The sequence below is a fragment of the Cercospora kikuchii genome (assembly GCF_019650295.1).
Source record: "Cercospora kikuchii DNA, contig_00002, whole genome shotgun sequence".
NCBI classification, from domain to species: Eukaryota; Fungi; Ascomycota; class Dothideomycetes; order Mycosphaerellales; family Mycosphaerellaceae; genus Cercospora; species Cercospora kikuchii.
Genome location: NW_025408583.1, coordinates 2,233,427 through 2,253,975, shown reverse-complemented (window position 1 = coordinate 2,253,975; position 20,549 = coordinate 2,233,427). Strand labels below are relative to the sequence as shown.

Below are 20,549 nucleotides of genomic sequence, written 5' to 3'. Positions count from 1 at the left end.
ATTTTGTACGTACTTCGATGTCTTAGGCATATCACAGCAGCGAATTTCATGACATTATGAATGGTGAAAGCGGACAGCTGATTGAGCGTATCAGTTAAGTCGTCTTCGGGAGTCAAGAATAGTGCAATACAATGCGAAGACAAGGACAGTCTGAAATGACCTGCGAATGGCCAATCTTGTGAGTTGTGTGAAGAAGTGCTGTGGAATTACGCTAAGTTTGTTAATCTGCAGAAGCTCAAGTCTTCGTTTAATGCCATGGCATGTCAAATGTGATCATGTTCGCATCCGAGCATTGAGACAGCGTATCACTGCAGGAGTTGTGACAAAGTCACAGTGCTTCCATTTTAGATCATCGCTCGAGGCGATGCTCAAGTCGGCTAATGGATTTTTTCCACCGACGAGGGTACGTGCTTGAGTCGACAGAGAAGGCTAGCAATAACCCCGGCAGCAACAGAGCAGGATTCGCGTGTTGGATGCAGTTAGGAACTCCAGGTAAGCAACGGCGGCGGTTGGTATTGCTCTTCTACTGCGACCCTCGAGCCGTCGTTAATTCGAATAACGGTATGTCGGCTTATATTCAGACATGAGTGGTCTTTCCTCACGGGTAATCGGGAGCAGGCGTCGATCAGTAAGCTCGCTGCTGACTTACAGCCATTCCTGGTAGGGGAGCAGCAAATGCGCCAGACGTAGCTGCTTGCGAACGTATTTCGTTGAACCATGGGTGAGCCAAAGCTTGTTGTGCTGTGCAACGCATCTCTGGCCGAAGCTGTAGCAGTTGGCCAAGCAGCTGTAGTCCAAGTGTGTCAATCTGAGGAAGTATAGTACGCAGCTCTTGAGTAGCATAGACGGGCCATGTCTGCTTGTACTCTGCGAAACTGCTGATACCGGGCCAGCTCCGCTCTGACGGCGTGCCCATAAGCCGGAAGATTCTGAGAAGTTGGTCTTCGTTCGTGGTTCCGGGAAATAATGGCCTGCCGGTGAACATCTCCGCCATGATACAACCAGCACTCCAGATATCAATGCTGGTGTTGTACGTGCGGCTGCCCAGCAGCACGTCAGGTGCGCGATACCACAAGGTTACAACCTCGTTTGAGAATGTGTTGACAGGAATTCCAAAGGCACGGGCGAGTCCAAAATCGCCGAGTTTCAATTGGCCTTGCGCATTGATCAGAAGATTTTGAGGCTTCAAATCGCGGTGGAGCACGCGGTTCTCGTGGCAGAAAGCGATACCACGGAGCAGTTGCCACATGAAGCTCTTGATAATCGCTGGGTCGAGTGCACCTCGTGCACCACCGGCTGGACCTTGGTAGCTGTCCATGTACTTCTTGAGGTCTTTGTCCATGTACTCAAACACCAGCATGAGCTTGTTCTCGGTGTGGATAACATCGTACAAGCTGACAATGTTCTCGTGTTTCAACTCTTTCATCAACGAAATCTCGCGAATTGCTGTGCTAGGAGTGCCCTCCTCGCTGTCGAGGTGAATCTCCTTGAGGGCTACGAACTGACCGGTCTGTCCGTTGCGACCTTTGAAGACCTGGGGATAACAGATCAGTATGTATAAAGCAATAGGCGCTTCTCGTCGTAGCAGCATACTCACCGTCGCATAGGTACCCTCTCCCAGCTTCTCCAGCTGCTGGAAGCTGGAAGGATGGCGCTTGTCCATGGGCTCGACCTTGTGGCTGCCGCCCAGCGATCGCACGGAGATGTTACTGTCGGTTCGATTGGCGACGCTGAGGGTGGATACGTGCGTCGGGAGCAGTCGAATATCGGGCGGTTCCTTGCCCGTATATGTCTTATCCCAGAGGATTGCCCGTGCAGTCGTTAGCTGCGAGGCCACTCGAGTCGCGCGCGAGATCGAATTGAGGTCGGCCGTGGTGAAGTCGGTGGGCAGTCTGCGCTGGGAGCGCGAGAGACCTTTCCTCGCCGCGGCGGATGATCAAGCGAAAGATCAGGTGTTGCCGTTCGATCGCAGCAGTAGTGGCAGTGGAGTGTATGTGACTGTAGATGTAGAGGTGCAATAACAGTGGAGCAACGTTTAGACGTACTCGACGCGCTGGTGGGGCAGGTTTGGACGGTCCGAAAATAGAATTGGATGCCCTTCTGCAGCGCCCAGCTCCTCACTTCGTCTCTGGCACCCGTCGGGCTACTACTACTGGTGCGACAGAGGTTCAGAGGCGCGTGGTCCTCTCGCGCGTGCGCATCTAATCTCGGCAGAGGCCTCGTGGGCCTGTGCCTGTGGCTTTTAGTCTAGAGGTCCTCCTGCTACGCGCCGCGCCGCGACACCACGGAAGTACTGCTCACGCCATACTCCTCACGCTTGAGACTACACCGCAGCATCAGCACAACAAAGGTTCCAGATACCGCCTAACAACTAGCTCCCAGAGCACATCGGTCAGAAAGACCGCTCATCACCATCATGCCTGGTGTTCGTAAGTCCAGAGCACTCTCTCCCTGGATATCCACAAACAGAGCCACTGACAAACGCGCCATAGCCCCAGACGCGGTTGACAATGTCAAGCGGCTGTTGAAGGGCATGTTTAGGCGTGGAAAGAAGAGCAAACAAGAGACCCCCGCCGATAACACCTCTGCTGCCCCGTCTACCGCTCAGGCTCCGGCGAAGCCAGATGCGCCTGCTGCACCTCAACAACCAGCCTCGCCGGCAACACCAGCCAGCCCACCGTCTGCCACGACCGCTGCGCCAGACACGAATAAGCAGCTACCTTCGCAGCCCGCAGCTCCAGCAGCTCCAGCAGCTCCCACGGCTCCAGCAGCCAGCGCCGCGGCCGCAGCACCAGCTGCTGCATCGCCAACTTCTGGTCCCGCGGCTTCGGGAACCGCACCAGCTGCGGAGTCTGCTCCCATTCCGCCTCCAAAGACAGACGGCGCTGCAGATCAATCTCAAGTCGCAGACACTACCAACGTTGAGCAAAAGGCGAGCCCACCACAAGCAGACGCAGAGAAGAGCGTGACCGACACCGCTGCCATTCCACCGACAACTCCAGCAGCCGCGGTAGAAAATATACCTCCACCAGCAGCGCCAGTGGCTCCGACCGCGCAGTCAGAGACCAAAGAGCCAGCGCCGACGCCGAAAGCTGGTGCAGAGGCAGAAAAGTTGCCTGTGCTTGCGCAACCTCCTGTCGTGCAACCTACACAAGGCGCGCCGGGCATGTCTGCGACGTCTGGCCCTCTCGAGGACTTTCCAGAGGGTACGAAGTAGACGTTCTAGCTAATGGCGTTCGGGTTCACGATCGAGTCTTTCAGGCTTTTAGCGATTAAAAATTGTACATATTGCGGCACGGCAATGCCACAATCTGGGTCTCTTGATTGGGACCTGTCTGCTGGCATTGCGGAATAGTTCAAAATCGGCGGCTAGTGAGTACGGCAGAATCAGTTGTGGCCTGTTGGGCCGCCCACTTTATACCCTTTGTTAGTTCTTGTATGCAAACCTGACCAGATCACCAATGTTCTACGTGCAGTCTTAGAGCCGATGCTGGCTCATCTGTGATCTGAACTTGCACGCTGTTCGCCTCTTTCGCAAGCGCAGTTACAGCGGCGGTGAGAGGAAATTGCAGCCGCGATCACAAGCCACAGCTCAGATGTAAACAGAGCGCGACTGTGAAGAATTCGAGCATTTACAGGCGTGGCACTGAAGGAAGGCTTGTTGCTAAAGATGGACAATGGGCTGTTTGTCGTTGGTAACACTTGACCACCTTGCGAATTGCATGAAGTCGCCCTGTATAATAATAGTGCTCTCCACATGCTCCACAAGGGTCAATGGACTAAAGAATGGCGTGCTCCGGACATCGGAGGAAGTCGAGATTTCCTCAGGGCCAGAGCGGCGAATAGTGTTTGCGCGCATCACAAAAGTGTTCCGATTACCAACGGTCCTTTGTTCTCCAGTAACGTGGACATTCGACAGCAGAACACATCTGTCTCGAGAGCGAAGTTACTCCTCGTCGCGAACGACGATCTCGTGACACCCTCGTCGCAACGACAGCCCGATCGCTTCGTCGGCAGCATGGGGCTTCGCCAGGACCCTTCGCCCTCGGCGAAAAAGTCGAATGCGCTGCCATTTGGACAAGATGTCGCGTTGAGCCATCTCGCGGGCCCGACATATCTTACTGCGCAGACATTAGTGCAGCAGGTCGCCTACGCGCTCTCGGACAACTGCTTCGCATACTCGCCGCCCTCCTTCGACCTCGACGCAGCCGCCCGATCGTGGCACGATGCTGGAGAAAAGAATGCCTACGATGCAGTCACAGGTTTGCACAGCCTGCAGACGCGAAACGGCGCGGGCAGTATTGCGTTGGGATACATATTCAGTCCCGACTTCGACCTGAGCAGGAGACACGTTCCACAATCCATTGTCGCCAGCACTGGCACTTTGAGCCAGCTTCGCCCCCAGCTGGACCAGTTGAGCCTGCTCTACGATGTTGCCAACCCGACTGCGCTTCAAATTGCTGCAGTTGATTACGCTGCAAACACAAAAAGTGGTCTGGTGGCTGACTATGTCACGACTCTGACACTCTCTGAAGAGCTGGGTCTGGGTTTGGTGACTAGCAGGAGCGCATTTGAGGTGCAACACATGGCTTTGTTCTCGACGCTGCTCGCATCGATTCTTCCAACCATCCACACCTACGATGGCATCACTGTCGGCCGTGAGACAACTCGTGTCATCGATGTGTTGAACGTGTCGAGCTTGAAGCGGACCTACGACACCGTACTTCAGAACACTCAGGAGGACAGGCAATCCAAGCGATTGACGAATGAAGGCAAGCTTTTGAAGCTCCTGAATGCATTCAATGCCGAGCTGGGCACCGAGTACAAAGCATTTGAGTATCACGGCCACCCACAGCCGGACAGCGTGACAGTCGTTTTCGGTACCGTTGAGGCAAGCGTCGCTGCACAGGTCGCTGAAGCTCTAGCAGAGCAAGGCGTCAAGGTTGGAGTGATCAATGTGCGCGTGTATCGGCCCTTTGTCGAGGACGAGTTCATTGCCACTCTGCCTCCCACCGCACAGCATGTTACAGTCCTTGGACAGGTTCAAGATCAAGCGTCGGCTCTGGACCCTAGCGTTACCAGTGGCCTGTACGCCGATGTCCTTGCCGCTGTCAACTTTCAGAGCATGACTTCTGGAACATCGCCAAGCGTCTACGATGTGAAGTACGCGCGCGAGACAGTCTGGACGATCGCCAAGATGGACGCCATATTACAGCAGGCCAACTCCAAGGGCGAGGGCCAGATCTCTATTCTGACCCTTGGCGACAAAGACGCCAAGCAATACACGTTCTGGGATGTGGACTCGAGCAGCAGCGCTAGTGCCCCCGTCATGCTTGGTCAATTGCTTGCCGATGACAGTGCACTCAATGTTTCGGTTCGCTCTGGTCACGATAATTTGGTGCAAGGTGGAGCTCTCCGGACCGATGTACGCACGTCGTCGCGAAGCATCGAAAGTGCGTACAGTATCAAGAGCGCCGATGTGGTAGTCGTCGGCAGCGAGAAACTCTTCAAGGACTTTGCGGTCATTGATAGCGTCAAGCCAGAAGGCACAGTGCTTCTCAAATCGCCTGGCTGGAAGGATGAGGACCTGGAGAAGAAGCTGGGTTCTTCGCTCCGCAAAGCCATTGCAACGAAGCAGCTTGCCCTATGGATCCTTGACCCAGCGGCCATTTCCAAGGTGGAAGAGAATCCTGAGCTCGAAGCTTACCTCTTACAACTGGCATTCCTCAAGCTCTCGAAGCCAGAGCTCTACGCAGCGGGCTCGAAGAAACTGCAAGTTGCTGGCGACGCTCTCGAGGTGTTGGTCGAACAGCTAGATCAATCCCTGAAGAAGGCTGAGATTCCTGAGAGCTGGCTGACGATCGAGCCTGAGGAGAACGAATCACTACCTGTCGCAGAGGATCTTCAAATTAACAGTTTCGCGCCATTTGAAAGAACCGAAGAGGAACCTCCTTCGCTTCTGAAAGATTGGAAGATTGCTGCCAAGGGCTTAGCTTTCAAGGAAGCATATGGCACCAAGACCGCACTCCGACCTGATGTTGGCGTCAAGACGGCAATTGTGCACATCAAGGAGCACCGTAGACTGACGCCATTGACGTACGACCGTAACATCTTCCACATTGAGTTTGACCTCGGCGACAGCGGAGTCAAATACGAGATCGGAGAGGCTTTGGGTATCCATGCGGAGAACGATCCGACTCAGGTTGAGGAGTTCATCAAATGGTACGGGCTTGATCCAGCTCAGATTGTCGAAGTGCCATCCCGCGAGGATCCTCAATTGTTGGAAAACCGCACTGTGTATCAAGCTTTGCTGCAAAACGTTGACATCTTCGGTCGCCCACCAAAGCGATTCTACGAGGCACTCAGCGAGTTTGCCGATGATGAGAAGGAGAGAACCGAACTGCTTATGCTGGGCACTGGCGGCAACCAAGAAGCTGTGCTCGAGTTCAAGCGCCGGGCGGAAGTGGACACCATCACCTACGCTGACATCTTGCTGGAATTCAAATCGGCCCACCCTGGCTTCCATGACATTGTGCGCATCGTCAACCCAATGAAGCGTAGAGAGTATTCCATCGCATCCTCGCAAAAGGTCACTCCAAACAGTGTCAGCTTGCTCATCGTGACCGTCAACTGGGTCGATCCCAAGGGCAGAGATCGCTTTGGTCAAGCTACTCGATATCTCGACAGCCTGCCCATTGGTGCTCCTGTGACGGTCTCCGTGAAGCCATCGGTCATGAAGCTGCCGCCCAAGACCACGCAGCCCATCATCATGGCAGGCCTGGGTACTGGACTCGCGCCCTTCCGTGCGTTCGTGCAAGAGCGAGCCTGGCAACGTGAGCAGGGCATGCCGATTGGTGATGTCTTCCTGTACATGGGTTCGCGACACAAACGCGAGGAGTACCTGTATGGAGAAGAATGGGAAGCATACCAGGACGCGGGCATCATTACCTTGCTCGGAGCTGCATTCTCTCGTGATCAGCCGCAGAAGATCTACATTCAGGACCGTATGCGACAGACACTGGGTGACATCCGTCGCGCATATCTCCGAGAGGAGGGTGCCTTCTACCTCTGCGGACCGACTTGGCCTGTGCCGGACGTCACCAATGTGCTCGAGGAGGCAGTTGAGACTGAGGCACGTGCTGAAGGCAAGAAGAAGAGTGGTCCAAAGGAGATCGAGAGGTTCAAGGAGGAGCAGCGATACATTCTTGAGGTGTACTAATTATTTGACGGCGACTCGTTGTTGCGACTATATAGAAACGACTGATATGGCGTGATTTGCAGTTGAATAAAAATGTAACTCGTTTTGTGTTCATTTCGGAGTTGATGGACTGCGCTTTGAATTGCAGCTCCCAATCTCATCGACGCGTGAAGTCTGCGAACCGTTCCCAGCGAATTATGTCGGACCGGACGTGGCTGCGGTGCATGATGTAATGCAGCGTCAAGATCAAAGACATGCATTGCGAGCATTCGAACGTCTGCACTCCGCTTCGCATCTTCTTCTGACATCGTCCCACAGAGGAGCAAAATGTTGTCACGTACTGTTCGTCGTGGATTCGTCCAAGGCCGCCATGTTCGTCCATTCCAAACATCAGCTACACGTCCATTACCATCGAAATACGACCAGGACAAGGACAGCATAAACACGACATCAAACGAATACAGCAAGTCGTCTGGAGACGGGCAAGCAGCAGGAGAAGGCACAGCTTTCGATCCAAAGCAAACGAGTCCAGAGAGTCAACATGAAAGTGCTCGACAAGAGAGCGGTTCTGTAAGCAAAGCCACACCCCAGATGAATCCCTGCTACAAGGGTGGTGACGACGATGCCGGGTTGAGCTTGTGAGAGTTTGGAGACTGACATGCCGGGTCCTGCAGAACAGCGACAACCCTCTCAACGTGAGCCCTGCCAACCACGATATCAGTCGCACGAATGCGGATAAACAGCAGCATCAGGCACAAGGGAGCAAGGACGAGACGGGTGGAGGGAGTGGGCGGTCGAGGTCCAGCGGTGGAGGCAGTCCGCAGAAGAGTGGTGGAGGGCAATCAGGTGGTGGTGGATCTGGTTGAAGAAAGCAGGCGAGCGGAAGTGATACTGGAGCGAGGCGATCCTTCCAGACCGGTCGTATTTCGGTCGCTTGTCCGTGGAGTGTCACAGGACAGGCTTACAGCAGGACACTGCTGTATTTGTAGTATGCCTGCCACAAGTACGCCACGAGACAGCATTCCCATGAGATGATGCAGATTTGATTCCAACCATGCAGTCCGCGTTCGTGAGTCAGGAACTCGTTGCAACTGAGATATCGCTGAAGCGTTAATTGGCGTTGCCCGTCAAGTCTGCAGGAGCACGCTTGCCAACTGCGCTGCCAATTGCTTTACGGGTCCGGTTTCGGTGAACACGAGATGGCGGGTCAGGCAATTTGTGCCGAGACATTGGGGGAGGATTTCGAAGCTGTCGGAGCTGCGGCCAGAGGACAATCCTTCCAATGGCACGAGCCGTCACGATGCGACAATACTGCGTGTAGCACGAGCCGTGTCATCGCCGCCGCAGCAGCGGTGTCCCGTACATCGATGGCGAGGCGAGGCGAGCATGGGGTGTTGCAGATGTGTGCAGGCGGTTGGCGGGGAAGGACAGCGTGATCATGTGGGCCAAAATAAACTCGGCAATGAGCGCATGGTACAGCGTGGAGAGAGCTCGTAGCTCTGCTGTGCTGTGCTGTGCTGTTGAACATATAGCAGCCGGCCTCGATGCGTGTGAATGCGGTGCCACCAGCAGTATTGTGCCACTCACGCTCCTGCACATTGGCTCGTTCATTTCGCATTAATAGGCCCCGACCGTTGCGCGGGTCTTGAGCGTCTTGTTGAGGCGGCAGCTCAACACCTCCGCCCAAGTCCATGGCATAACATGCCCCGAAGCTTTTCGCTTGACGCCGCCACTTGGAATGATTTGCACGCCGACGACCTCGCTCGCCTCTCTCCTCCTCTCCCCTCTGCCTGCCAGAGACGCCGTGAGCCATTGACCGCCCCGCCGTGATGGCCGGCAAGGAAGACGTCTACTGCACCGTGAGTCTCGTGCCCGCCGCACTCGCTTCGCCCGCTCGACTGACAGCTCGCCCAGCTCGTGCTCAACGATGGCTATTTACCCGGTATGCCTCCTCCTCCTCCTCCTCCAGCTTCGCTCCCGCCGCCTTCTGCAACCATGCGCCTGCACCGAGCCGGCGTGTGAGACGTGCTCCCCGCTAAGACAATCGCAGGTGCGGCCGTGCTGGCCCACTCGCTCCGAGACTGCGGGACGACGAAGAAGTTGGCGTGTCTGATTGACCAGGAGGCCCTGCGGCATAGCACGATTGAAGAGCTACAGGTAACACGTCCTGAAAGAGCGAATTGGTTGATCCGCGAGAATGACACTTGCAACAGTCTCTGTACAATTATGTTGTTCCCATCGAGCGCATCGGCAACCCACATCCGGGCAACCTGTATCTCATGAACAGGCCCGACTTGCTCTATACATTCACCAAGATCAATCTCTGGCGCCAGACACAATTCCGCAAGATTGTATACATCGACGCCGACGTCGTGGCACTGCGAGCTCCGGAAGAGTTGTTTGACATTGCAGAGAGCTTCGCCGCAGCCCCAGATGTCGGCTGGCCAGATGCCTTCAACACGGGGGTTATGGTGCTCACGCCAGACATGGGCGAGTATCATGCCCTTCGTGGCCTAGCCAGTGCAGGAGACAGCTTCGATGGTGCCGACCAAGGTCTTCTAAACCAGTACTACGAGCATCGTCCGTGGAAGCGATTGAGCTTCAAGTACAACACCACTCCGAGTGCCAACTACCAATATGAGCCGGCCTATCGATATTGGAAGCACGGTATCAGCATGGTCCATTTCATTGGTAAGGAGAAGCCGTGGCATCGTGGCAGAGAACAGCATGGCGCTCCTGCAGCCTTTCAAGAAATGAATAGCAGATGGTGGGCTGTGTACGATCGGCATTTTCATGTCTCGGTGAGTCGGACAGATCATTGGGATATCTTGTGGCTGAGAGATTTCGTGCAGACTTCCGACTACATTCACGGTCAGCGACACGCGACAACGGACTATGTGCAAGAACATAAACCTGAGCCCCAGCATGTACCCCAGAAGTACTACGCCACCGGCTATCCAATTGCAACGACGCAGCCAGCGCCACCTCCGCAACGCGAAACGCAGGTGGCATTCGAACAGGGGCATGGGCAGCATCATGCCTCGCATGGCCACCAATCGTACCAGCAACAGTCGCACGACCATGCACAAGAGCATCATCCCACAGGCACCGCGACCCCGCTGATGACAGAGCCAGGCGAGCGTGTAGAGAACATTGATCAGGGTCGTGTTCAACCCGCCCCGACAATCGAGCAACGCAAATTTTCCGCTCCGCACATGGAATGGGATGCCACCAGAGCTGCTCCTCCCGTGCAATCGAAGCCTGAAGCTGCGAACTTCCCGACGCAGACCTACGAGTTCAGCTCGGACCCAGCCCCGTTTCGAGCTCCACAGGCATATCCGCAGCCGCCCAGAGACATGTATTACGAGGTTCCGCCGCCTCCTGCTCCACGCAAAGTAGAAGAAAAACCCAAGGCAATCTTTCCCTGGGAAGAGAGAGAGGTGCCGAAGCCGACAAGAAGGTTTGTAGATGACGAACCGCAACCGCCGCCTCCGGTCCTGGAACCGGAATCCGCGTACATCGATGAACTAGAGGTCACTCCGGACTCCAAGGCGGAACTCTTGACACCCACCATTCAAATAAGGGGCGCCGACCCATGGGCCTCATTTGGACAGAGTAAGAACGCGTGGGACGACGTCAACGGGATCAACTCCTACGTCCGTGCTTTGACGTCCTTCCAGAAGAATCGTGGCAAGGTACAAGTCGTGGAGTCGAACGTGCCGTCGACTGGTATAGCCGCGCCAACGAATATTCTGTCGCCCACTTCACAGTCCGATCCCGAGGATCTGGTCCAACGGGTCGAAAATGCCCGCGGGCGACGAGAATCTCTAATCTTGACGGACTTTCCCTCTGCAATTGAGCGGCCTTCGTTACCTGTGACACCAGCGCCTCAAAGAAGAGTGTTCTGGGGAGACGACCGCGACACAACGAGCGATCTACCACCTGCCGAAGGTGTACCCGACCAAGCCGATTGGGTACGTTGCATGATGTGTGGTTCTATCGTGCCTGAAAAGACTCTGCAAGTCGCTGCTTTTACGCGTTCGTTATTGCAGTCTTGATTTCAACGTCCCGCTGCGCGTCGACTAGCATTTTGGCATACCAGAAGCCATGCTTTACGATTCACGACATTGGCGATTGATTTGCGGTCTTGACTTGCGATTCCTGCGATTCCTGCGTCCTTCTTATTCACATGCTAATTCTTTCTATCAAGGATCCCAATGTTCGTCTAGAACAGCTTCGGCGAACCTCATTGATTGGCCCTGTCGACCTCAAGTTTCCGGACAAGAAGTTGGCCGAGCGCAAAATGCCTGAAACCGCTGTGCCGGTACCAGAAGCGACTTTGAGTGCACTGAACGTGTCTGTGAGCAGAGAGTCGCAGGCAGCACAGCCCGCAGGTGGCGAAACCCAACCGGCGCTGTTGAGCGGTGGAGGTAGTCCACACGGTCTAGATGGGTCCAAGGACATATCGAGCAATGTCGTCAGCTCGACAAGCAGCATGAGCGAGTCCGAAGCGACAGCAACGTCGATACAGACGACAAACGCAGCATCTACTGCATTCTCATCAAGTCAAACGGATGATCGATCGGGCGCAGTCACGATGCCTGGACAATACCCCGGGAGCCAGGCTTCTGTGGCTTTTGCTGAGCCGAATTTCCAGAAAGACTTGACCGTGGATGAATTTGAGCAAAAAGAAAAGACCGGCGAGGATCCACTCAGTCCAAAGCAAGAGGGTGAGACACTTTAGGAGCGATTTCGTTGCCTGTTGTTTGGGTGACGCGCGTCGGTTTACTGGGTTCCATTGCATTCTCATTCGCTTCATTTACGATGAACATTTCCCATTGGGGCCAGTCGGGTGCAGCATATTGAGCGTTCATGTCTCTCCTCCCACCAGCGGGAGTGATGACCGGCGTGCATCAGCATCTCTGTATAAATAGTACTTACTTGAACAGTGGGAGTTTCTTTTACATAGTGGAGGGTATTGGTCGGCAAGGTTAAGGGGTGGTTCAGAAATTGCATCGTGGGTATTTGAGATGAGAATAGTAAGCTCAACAATGTTCGCAATTGATCAAATATTCGAATGAGTTTTATTTCCACCTTGGCCCATAGAGAGGTAAACCAGGAAACGTAAGCACTGGAAGCGTAGAGCGATCTGGAAGTCTGAGATGCCCTGACGAAGCAACAGAGTGTATCTAGGCAGATCTATGGCAGCTTCCTGCATTCGTGCCGCAGCGATCGCACTGTTGATCGGACTTGACATCAACCCGGGTAGAAGATCTGTCGGCCATTACGAATGTCTAGACTTCTAGAGTGGCCAACGCACGACCGGGACAGACTACATTAGTGTGGTACAAACTTATGCAGGTTTCGTCGAATGTGGACAAGGCACAAAAAGCCTCTGCGAACGATCGCTGCGGCTCGTTCACACGCTCTCCCCGCTGGTGCCCTCGGACTTTCTGGATTGTGATAATGATGGCTGCTGCTCCATCGAAAAGGATGCACTAGGTCTGGTTTCCATTGCTCTGGAGTAAGACATTGCCGTCCTTGCATCTAATGCGCGCCATTCATCGTCCATTTGTCTGTCCAAGATTCAGCACGTGTGACCATGTGCTTCTCCACAAGCAGTCTCTTTGTGGGTCGCTCGGTCTAGTTCAGCCTCGACCTCAGCCTTGTGTTGCTGCATTGGTGCCCTGCACGTCGATGAGGCTGAAATTTGACCTATTAGCATATAGCTCAGCCTTTTCCGCAGCCTTGCATGTCTCTGCTTCAGCGGGCTATGTCCCGAAGAGGCTGCACAATGGAGGAAAAGCGCGGACTCACTCGGACGCCCTCCCTCCTATTTGCTTTCTTGACCTCCCCGGCCCCGAAAGGCTTCTTGAGGGGACGGTCTAGATTTCTGCAACTCCTCAGCCTCACGGAATCGCAGTCCCGCGGCGTCGAGAGGGCGGCCGAGGTCGTAAGAGGACGATGCCTTGAAGGGGTAGCCTGAGAGGCATGGAGCAGTATAAAGAGTCAGTCGGAGTCCTCGAGAAAGAGCCCAGCAAGACAATAACATCAATCAGTCACCAGCCGATCTCATCCCAACAGCTCTCCCAAATCAACAACAGCCCGCAGTCCAACAGCAAAGATGCACAGCTTCCAGCACATCATCGCCTCGGCCATCATTGGTCTCGCAGTCGCGAACCCAGTGGCTCTCAACCCGGCAGAGTAAGCATCTCCTCCGATCAAGAATTCCAACGCAGTCCTAACAACTCCTCCTTCCTCGCAGCTCCTCCAACCTACTCTTCACCCGCCAGGCCGAACCCAGCCAAACCATTTCCTGCCCAAGCATGAACGGCACCCTCGTCACCTCGAGCGGAAAATCCTTCGTTGTCGAATGCGGAATGGATCACGCGGGCGGAGACTTGCCCAACCAGCCCACCTACGTCAACAGTCTCGCACAGTGCATCAGCAAGTGTGCTCAGAACCCTGCATGCGTGGACTTCACGCTCTCGGGAGCTGCTTGCTACATGAAAGGTTCGGTTGGCCCGACGGTCTTTGGTGGAGTCAATGGCGCAAGGCTTGTGACTGATGAGGGAGCTGGTGAGGTCTACTTGACTTGCGGCACAGTTGTGTAATCGGGTGGCTTCATTGAGGGTCAAGTCGCATCGATGTTGTGTTTTTGGGCGTTGGTGTGAGGCTAGATGGAAACTGCAACCAAAGAAGGTTCATAGCTTCTCGTGTATGCTTTAAATACCACGAAGCATTGAGCCAAGCAACACTCACAGGCCTGATCGATGGCCCAGCTTCGGCACGTCTTATTCCTTGTAGGCGAAGCAAAGACCCACTGTGCTTGGGATGCTTGGCTCAAAGCAGAGACTGTGGAGAGGCACTAGGCTCCAGGTGTTCTGACAGGGATCGGAACATCACTCGAAGTCGACTGATCGGAAAGAAAGGGCTATGTCTAGAGAGCGTCATCGCAGGAACCCGTTATTGTACATGTGTTCGTCAGAATAGCAACCTTTTAGCCCACATGTCCAATTCCAACGCCGTGAGAATCCAATCTCGGCATAGCAGGCGTTAATAGACACATCAAATCTTATTCCGTAGCATTAGCATTATGCCGTTCTGTCTGTCTCTATGTCCAACGCCGATGCATTTATGCAACCATCCACCATGCTCCACCAACCAGACCAACGATCACCAGTGCGGATATGATACCAGCGCCCGCGCGGTCCGCAGTGGTGATAGCACTGGGAGGGGCAAGCGGATTCTTATCCCCGCCGAGACCAACGTTCAAGTCGCCCGCCTTGGATGATGCGCCAGTCTTGTTTCCGAGAGGTCCTGGTACAAGATCAATCAGGTTGCTCTGAATGACTTCCAGAGCATTCATCTGTTGTCCTACACCCATGCCTCCGTCGAACACGCCTTCCGTCCATTTGGTCCCGCAGAATTGGCCGGTGGCACCTCCTGTGCATGTCTTTGCAGCCGCCTCAGCAGATGCAGCGATAAGTGGAACAATAGTGTCGTGGGTCCAGGGCGCAACTTTAGTTGTTGCTGCCATCCATCGAGATAGGTAGGCTTTGAACGATTGCTGATCCACGTTGCAATTTCCGGAAGGCTCGCAAGCGACCTCGTACATGATCTGACCTTGAAAGAAGATTTTGATGGCGCCTTCAAGCATACCTTGGGTACGCTCGCGCCACTTTGCTTCATCCGCTGTGCCTTGTGTCTGCAGGGTGTCAGTACGTGTCGTCGAACCAGGTGAATTGTGAAACTTACAAAATTCCACATAGTCGCAGCGCCGTAGAGGAAGACGCCAGCGTTGTAGGACCATTGAATGTGGTTCAGCTCAGTGCAATTGAGCGTATCATCGGAACCGTCGTAAACAAAATATTCGTTACTGATCAGGCCGACGCTCGTGGTCCAATCCCACATGCGGCTGGCGAGATCGGCAAAAGTGGAGTTGCCCGTGTAGAGGGCCAGACGAGCGCCTAGATTGAAATAGCAGCCATTCGAGATGGCGTTCTTGTAGTTGTAACCGTTGTTGAATGTGAAAATCTGCCATTTGAGGCCTCCACCGCAGGATGTCGTGTCCCATCGTACTGTCTGAGAGTTGAAAACAGCTAGAGCCAGTTCTAGCCATTGTGGTTTGTCCTCTGGAGGGTTAGGGAAATTTGCTTCGGCTGCAGTCATGGCAGCAATACCTATTCTCATGTCAACCAACAATGTACCAATTCCATTATTCGGAGAACGCACCCCAGAATGCCTGATCATCATTACCCAATGACTTTGACTGGTTGGGAGGCATATAGTTCTCATCGGGTCCGACCTGGAACAGCATGGCCTCTGTCGTGACACCGTTGTATGTCGAGTCGCCCGTATAGTACCAGTAATCGACCATTGCGCCAAACATGGCACCGGCTTCCCACCAGTAGTATGGGCCCGGGAGCAGACCTGGAATGCCTCCAGTCACATTGCCCTTGTAGAAGCTCATCATGCCATCTGCGCATGTCCTCGCGGCTGCTTTGATGCTACTCTGATCGTTGAGGTTCAATTCGATGGCCGCGGCAGAGCGCGCCGCCAGCAGCGCGCCGAGCACAGATGCCGCCTTCATGGTCGCGAGACGTGAGCGTCGAAGGGGCTATGGAAGCGCCGGACACGGCGAGTGATGCGATGAGCGGGCGAGTATCGTCGGAGGATGAGGATATGGCCGACGGCGTCTCTTCGCTGCAGTCCCAAGCGTTGTTCGGTGCAGTCTTGGTAACGCGCAAGCCTTTGCCAGTGTCGCGGCAAAACAGGCCACGGAGGTGGCGGAGCGACTTGGCGCTCGTGAGCTGGGATCCAGAGGCAGTCCAGGCGACGGACAGATAGCGACAGCGGATCAGTGAACGAGCGGAAAGGCGTAAGACAAGTGTCAGGCGGCGGCGGACGCGGGCGGAGGGTGTTGATGAGGAGGAAGTGAGCGTGCCTGCAGTCCTGCACGACGGGACGATGCTGCGTCGCAACGAAGGCTTAGCGCACGTGCCGTTGGGAGTTAGCGTCACCAGTGGATCTCGCCCCCTGGGGCTCGCTTGTTGTCCTTCTGCAGCCAATCGACGTCTTCAGCCCTGCGCATCTTCAACCTGGCGCACGGAAGAGCGCTGAATTCGCCTCCGCCACAGAGCACATTCCTAGCATCTTCCTCGTCTGTATCGGACAGGATACGGCAGTGGATTGCAAGCCTTGCGCATCGGACAGCGCATGTGTGAGCACTCCAGCCGCAATTGACGGGGATGATTTGACGTCCCTCCAATCAATTCCCTCGCCCAATGCCGGCCGCTAACGGAGGTACGAAGTCTGGGACTTGGCTCCCCACGCCTTAACACATTCACTCGATGGAATGACCTTGACGCCCTGCGCCTTCTGTACGACAACACGAGTCGTTGTGCACTGCATGCGACGTGCCAGCTGCACGTCACTGCATTTACATTGATCGCCATGCCCAAACAAGTCATTTTCCAAGAGAAAAAGCGAAAGATTCTGCAAGCACTAAGTAAACCGGACGATGAATATACAGACTCGTCGCCCATAGGCGCTGTTGACCCGAATATACGACAACTCGTAGACCAGATCAACGAGACTGATGGCTATGTCACGACGAGTAGCTGTGCGGGACGAATTTCTGTATTTCTGGAGGGAGCAGCAAAATCCAAAGATGACACCGGCAACGACCAAGGCAGGACTTCTTCATCCGCTCAAGGAAAGGGTGGTGGCAGCTGGCTCTTCGTCTCGCATGACCCGGTCGACGTGCGAACTGTACAAGAAAATGGCGCTCTATTTGAATTATTCTCACTGCCAAAAGATGTCCACAGATCTTTCCCACCCGCAGACGGAAACGTCAGGTTTGTGCATTTCAAGTTCGAGCCTATGGTAAGTGGAACAGCCGATCCTCTACTTTCTTTTCTTGTTTTCTCATTCGTTGTTCAGATCCTCCACATTCTCACCTCCTCTCTTGTGCACGCTCAACACTGCCACTCAGCAGCCATGTCAGCTGGCTTCCGTGAATCTGGCATTGTAGGCGTCACAGGCTCCGAGCCGACGCCACATGTTGCAATTCGCACGCAAGGTCTGGCTTTGGAGAGCATCATTGCCTATCAAGACAGTGCTGGCGCTATATGGCCAATGGTACCGGAACAGTATCTACTGACGCTGTTAAATTTGGCGAATCAGCGCTTTGTTGCGAATGCTGAGAGAAAGGAGCGTTTTGCTCACAATTTGCTACAGCCTAAGGGGGAAGACCACAGAAAGGGTGACGCGGGTGAGTGGGAGCCTGCAAATGTTAGGCGAGAGAGGAAGCGAGCAGAAGGCCTGAAGCGGAAGGAGGAGCTACAGAGGCTGCAGCAGTCAGGTAGCGCAGAGCTGGAGAGGGACCATCATGAAAATGAAGTTTCATAGCATTGAATCAACGTGGAATATACTTGAAGGCGTGGAATTCTCTTCACCCCATGATTCCAAAGCGATTGGGTTTGTACTACTTGTGGGGGCTAAATGAGATCGTCAGGCAAGAAGCAAGACAGGATCAGCGAATTTCGAAGTCGAGCTTCTCTGTTCAATATGTCCACAAGCAATCAGCTTCGCTTTACAGCATCTTGCAAACCGTTAGGATATTTTCTGCCGATATGAAGCTCCACGCAAAGTGCTCATCCTCCAAAAGCATCCACTTCTGCCACAACCAGCGCCAAGAGCAAGAGAGCAGCGGCTTGGAATGAGACCAGCCAAGTCGTGTGCAGCGCTCCAAACGCAAGCAACTCTGCAATGTACTGCGATGGTGTCCCTGCTGTGTTCCCTCGAAGATGTAGCTAGGTGCGAAGGACGCAGACCATTGTCTGAGTCTCAAAGGCTTGACCCGCCCATAAAGTGCGCCCTCAACATCAGTCAAGGTCAATGGGAGTCGAGTACTCCTCCACAAGCTTGTCGGTCTTTTTCAAAGCTTTGATGCAGCTCCGAAAGAGCTTCTCGGCGAAGACAGGTGGAACGGCGTTACCGATTTGTGTGCCGACCGATAGCTTGCCACCATGGAAACGATGGTTCCAAGGGAATCCTTGAAGCTGCGCCTTTTCCTGATAGCTGAAATCACGAGTGCCACTCGGATGGTAGTTGTTAGAGTTCTTGTCGGGTCGATAACCCCCGCTGGACGTAATGCAACCGATCAGCTGGACATTGGGGTTGTATGGGGCTCGCTCTCCTAGTTCTCGCGTGACGGCGTGCTCCATAACTTCTCTGTTATAGCCAGGCCGCTGCACTTGATCGAGAATGTTGCGAATCGTCACAAATGGCTTCAGACCTGGGCCGTGAGTCCGCTCAGGCCAATTGGGCAGAACTTGTCCAGGGCTATACACAATTGTCAGTAGCGAAAATTGAACATCGATAAAGGGAAAACGTACCACGCGGCAATGACGATCAATCGGTGCCGACCCTGGGGATTGCCATAGTCTCGTAATACGTGAGCTTGCCATCTGACATTGTAGTCATTCGCGATTAGGGTGTGAATTTGTGATCGTAGGTGCTGCCCGTCGTCCTTACTGAGAATGCCGGTGACTTGCTCCATTGTCACCAGTCGCGGCTTGCACATTTTCAGAAGCTCTTTGAAGGTGCCATAGGATAGAGCGATGTTAACAGCATCTTTTTCGGGGTTCAATCCTCTGTTCGCTCTTGAATGGCCCTGACATGGAAAGCTAACATGCATGACATCCACGCGGTAAGAGCCGTCGATCTGAACGAAGTCCGTCATGTCGATTTCGAGAACAACATCGTCGCCAAAGTTGAGGCGTAGTGTTTGACATGCGTCGGGCATGTTATCGACGATATATTTGAGGTCTAAGCCTGCCAGTTCTGCACCTCTGCTAGTGCCTCCGCCGCCTGCGCAGATGTCTGCGAAGGTGTACCTTGACTTTTGACGACAGCGTACTGGCAATGTGGGATCTGTGACCTTGCCTTTTCCCTTCCAACGGGAGCCTGAGAGATTCTCGGTTGCCTGGAAGACGAATTCTTCCACTTCGCCAGTTTCGGGATTCGTGACAGTAATCCTCTCGACCGAGTCGCGAGCACGGTCGACTCTCGTCATGGTCTCTGGCTCAGAGTCGCTCAAAGTCAGGTCCACCATGCTGTCGGTGAGCCTCTTCGCTCGCTTCCGACCCGCGCTACGTAGATTGCTTTCTGCATGCGCCTTGCGCTTTGAACTGCCATGGTCAAAACTAGAGTCCGTGTCAGAGGGCGCGAAGACCTCGTTCTGCTGCAGATCGAGACCTCGAAACGTAATCAGCTTTGAGACGGGATTCAGTCCATCACCAGAACTGCACTCATTCCGCTCCAGTTGGCGGAACTGCCAGCCGACGATTTTGTTACGTCGCAGATCCACTTCTTCGATGAATTTCCACCGACAAGTCAAAGGGCCATTGACCTCTCTGTTCTCTACACACATCGGACATGACTGGTCCTCGGCGGTGATCAGACCTCTTGCGTGCCTGTTGCATCGGTATTGGTATTTCTGGAACTTGGAAGCTGTCTCATCCCATGGCTCGTTGGTGTATAGCACATTCCGAACTAGCCCAATCTGGTTCAACGGTCGGAAAATCAAGCTCTCGCCAAGCTTGGGAGGTTCTCCATGGTTAGTCGTCCGCACAATGGCGCAGAGTTCGTTTTTCCGGCGAGGCATCCAACTATGTAGCTCGCCTCCGTGCCTGTTAATGCGTCTGTCCACGTGCCCGTTACGCTGAAGCAGATTACCGCCGATGAGAATCTTATTTGGCGCCGTGCTGTCTCGCACCACGACAGCTATCCGCATAAAAGAGCCATCATCGAGGACTACGCTCACACCAGAACCGATCATCTGATTATATTGTGTTTCAGCAAAGTCCAATAGCTCGTGCCCCGGTGGAGTGGCAACACGCTGCACAGTGGCGAGTGTCTCTGCCGTAATATTCTCCTCGAGGTTCTCGTCGTCGTCACTGTCTATGACTATGACACCGTAGTCGTCTTGAACTGGGCTCTTCAAATGTTTCGTGCCATGGTGGGTTGAGTGGCCGTCCGGTGACAGATGCGGTTGGAAGCGTGGAGCTCCTTCATTTGATGCGCTGTGAGAATTGGCCTTCTTCCTTGACGAAATTACCACGAGTTCATCATCGCTGTCATCCAGCATGATTGGCTCGGGCGACATTGTGTGCGAGCTGGCCCGCGAAGATGTGATTGATCCGGGTCGTGTCTGGCGAGCTGTTGCCTGCTGAGAGGTGGGCGAAATGGAGTTGTCCAGCGCCATAGTTAAGTGCGGGAGTTGCTTGCTCGAGTCGGTGTCTTGTCTAAGGCATATGCAAGACGTGGCTTGCAGTGTCTGTCA

The 20,549-nt window shown here is 54.2% G+C and overlaps 8 protein-coding genes across 8 annotated transcripts; 5 read left to right on the top strand and 3 right to left on the bottom strand.

Moving 5' to 3' along the window:
- Positions 1–625: 625 nt before the first annotated feature.
- On the bottom strand, positions 626–1,663 carry CKM354_000310300 (uncharacterized protein; the record flags this gene model as incomplete). The annotated part of the gene is made up of 2 exons (XM_044798283.1): positions 626–1,534; positions 1,598–1,663. The coding sequence occupies 2 exons, from the start codon at positions 1,661–1,663 to the stop codon at positions 626–628; spliced, it is 975 nt and encodes a 324-aa protein (XP_044654218.1).
- Positions 1,664–2,416: 753 nt separating this feature from the next.
- On the top strand, positions 2,417–3,217 carry CKM354_000310200 (uncharacterized protein; the record flags this gene model as incomplete). Its single annotated transcript, XM_044798282.1, has 2 exons — positions 2,417–2,429; positions 2,493–3,217. 2 exons carry the CDS (start codon positions 2,417–2,419, stop codon positions 3,215–3,217), a joined length of 738 nt encoding a protein of 245 aa, XP_044654217.1.
- Positions 3,218–3,757: 540 nt separating this feature from the next.
- On the top strand, positions 3,758–7,219 carry CKM354_000310100 (sulfite reductase subunit alpha; the record flags this gene model as incomplete). The annotated part of the gene is made up of 1 exon (XM_044798281.1): positions 3,758–7,219. One exon carries the CDS (start codon positions 3,758–3,760, stop codon positions 7,217–7,219), a length of 3,462 nt encoding a protein of 1,153 aa, XP_044654216.1.
- A 1,808-nt stretch (positions 7,220–9,027) lies between these two features.
- CKM354_000310000 (uncharacterized protein) lies at positions 9,028–11,942 on the top strand (the record flags this gene model as incomplete). The annotated part of the gene is made up of 6 exons (XM_044798280.1): positions 9,028–9,057; positions 9,113–9,140; positions 9,249–9,355; positions 9,412–9,999; positions 10,051–11,172; positions 11,409–11,942. The coding sequence occupies 6 exons, from the start codon at positions 9,028–9,030 to the stop codon at positions 11,940–11,942; spliced, it is 2,409 nt and encodes an 802-aa protein (XP_044654215.1).
- A 1,380-nt stretch (positions 11,943–13,322) lies between these two features.
- CKM354_000309900 (uncharacterized protein) lies at positions 13,323–13,812 on the top strand (the record flags this gene model as incomplete). The annotated part of the gene is made up of 2 exons (XM_044798279.1): positions 13,323–13,402; positions 13,464–13,812. The coding sequence occupies 2 exons, from the start codon at positions 13,323–13,325 to the stop codon at positions 13,810–13,812; spliced, it is 429 nt and encodes a 142-aa protein (XP_044654214.1).
- Positions 13,813–14,333: 521 nt separating this feature from the next.
- On the bottom strand, positions 14,334–15,791 carry CKM354_000309800 (uncharacterized protein; the record flags this gene model as incomplete). Its single annotated transcript, XM_044798278.1, has 3 exons — positions 14,334–14,906; positions 14,957–15,381; positions 15,434–15,791. 3 exons carry the CDS (start codon positions 15,789–15,791, stop codon positions 14,334–14,336), a joined length of 1,356 nt encoding a protein of 451 aa, XP_044654213.1.
- An 863-nt stretch (positions 15,792–16,654) lies between these two features.
- Positions 16,655–17,611, top strand: CKM354_000309700 (tRNA methyltransferase TYW3; the record flags this gene model as incomplete). The annotated part of the gene is made up of 2 exons (XM_044798277.1): positions 16,655–17,086; positions 17,144–17,611. 2 exons carry the CDS (start codon positions 16,655–16,657, stop codon positions 17,609–17,611), a joined length of 900 nt encoding a protein of 299 aa, XP_044654212.1.
- A 476-nt stretch (positions 17,612–18,087) lies between these two features.
- CKM354_000309600 (uncharacterized protein) lies at positions 18,088–20,372 on the bottom strand (the record flags this gene model as incomplete). The annotated part of the gene is made up of 2 exons (XM_044798276.1): positions 18,088–18,547; positions 18,601–20,372. 2 exons carry the CDS (start codon positions 20,370–20,372, stop codon positions 18,088–18,090), a joined length of 2,232 nt encoding a protein of 743 aa, XP_044654211.1.
- Positions 20,373–20,549: the final 177 nt, after the last annotated feature.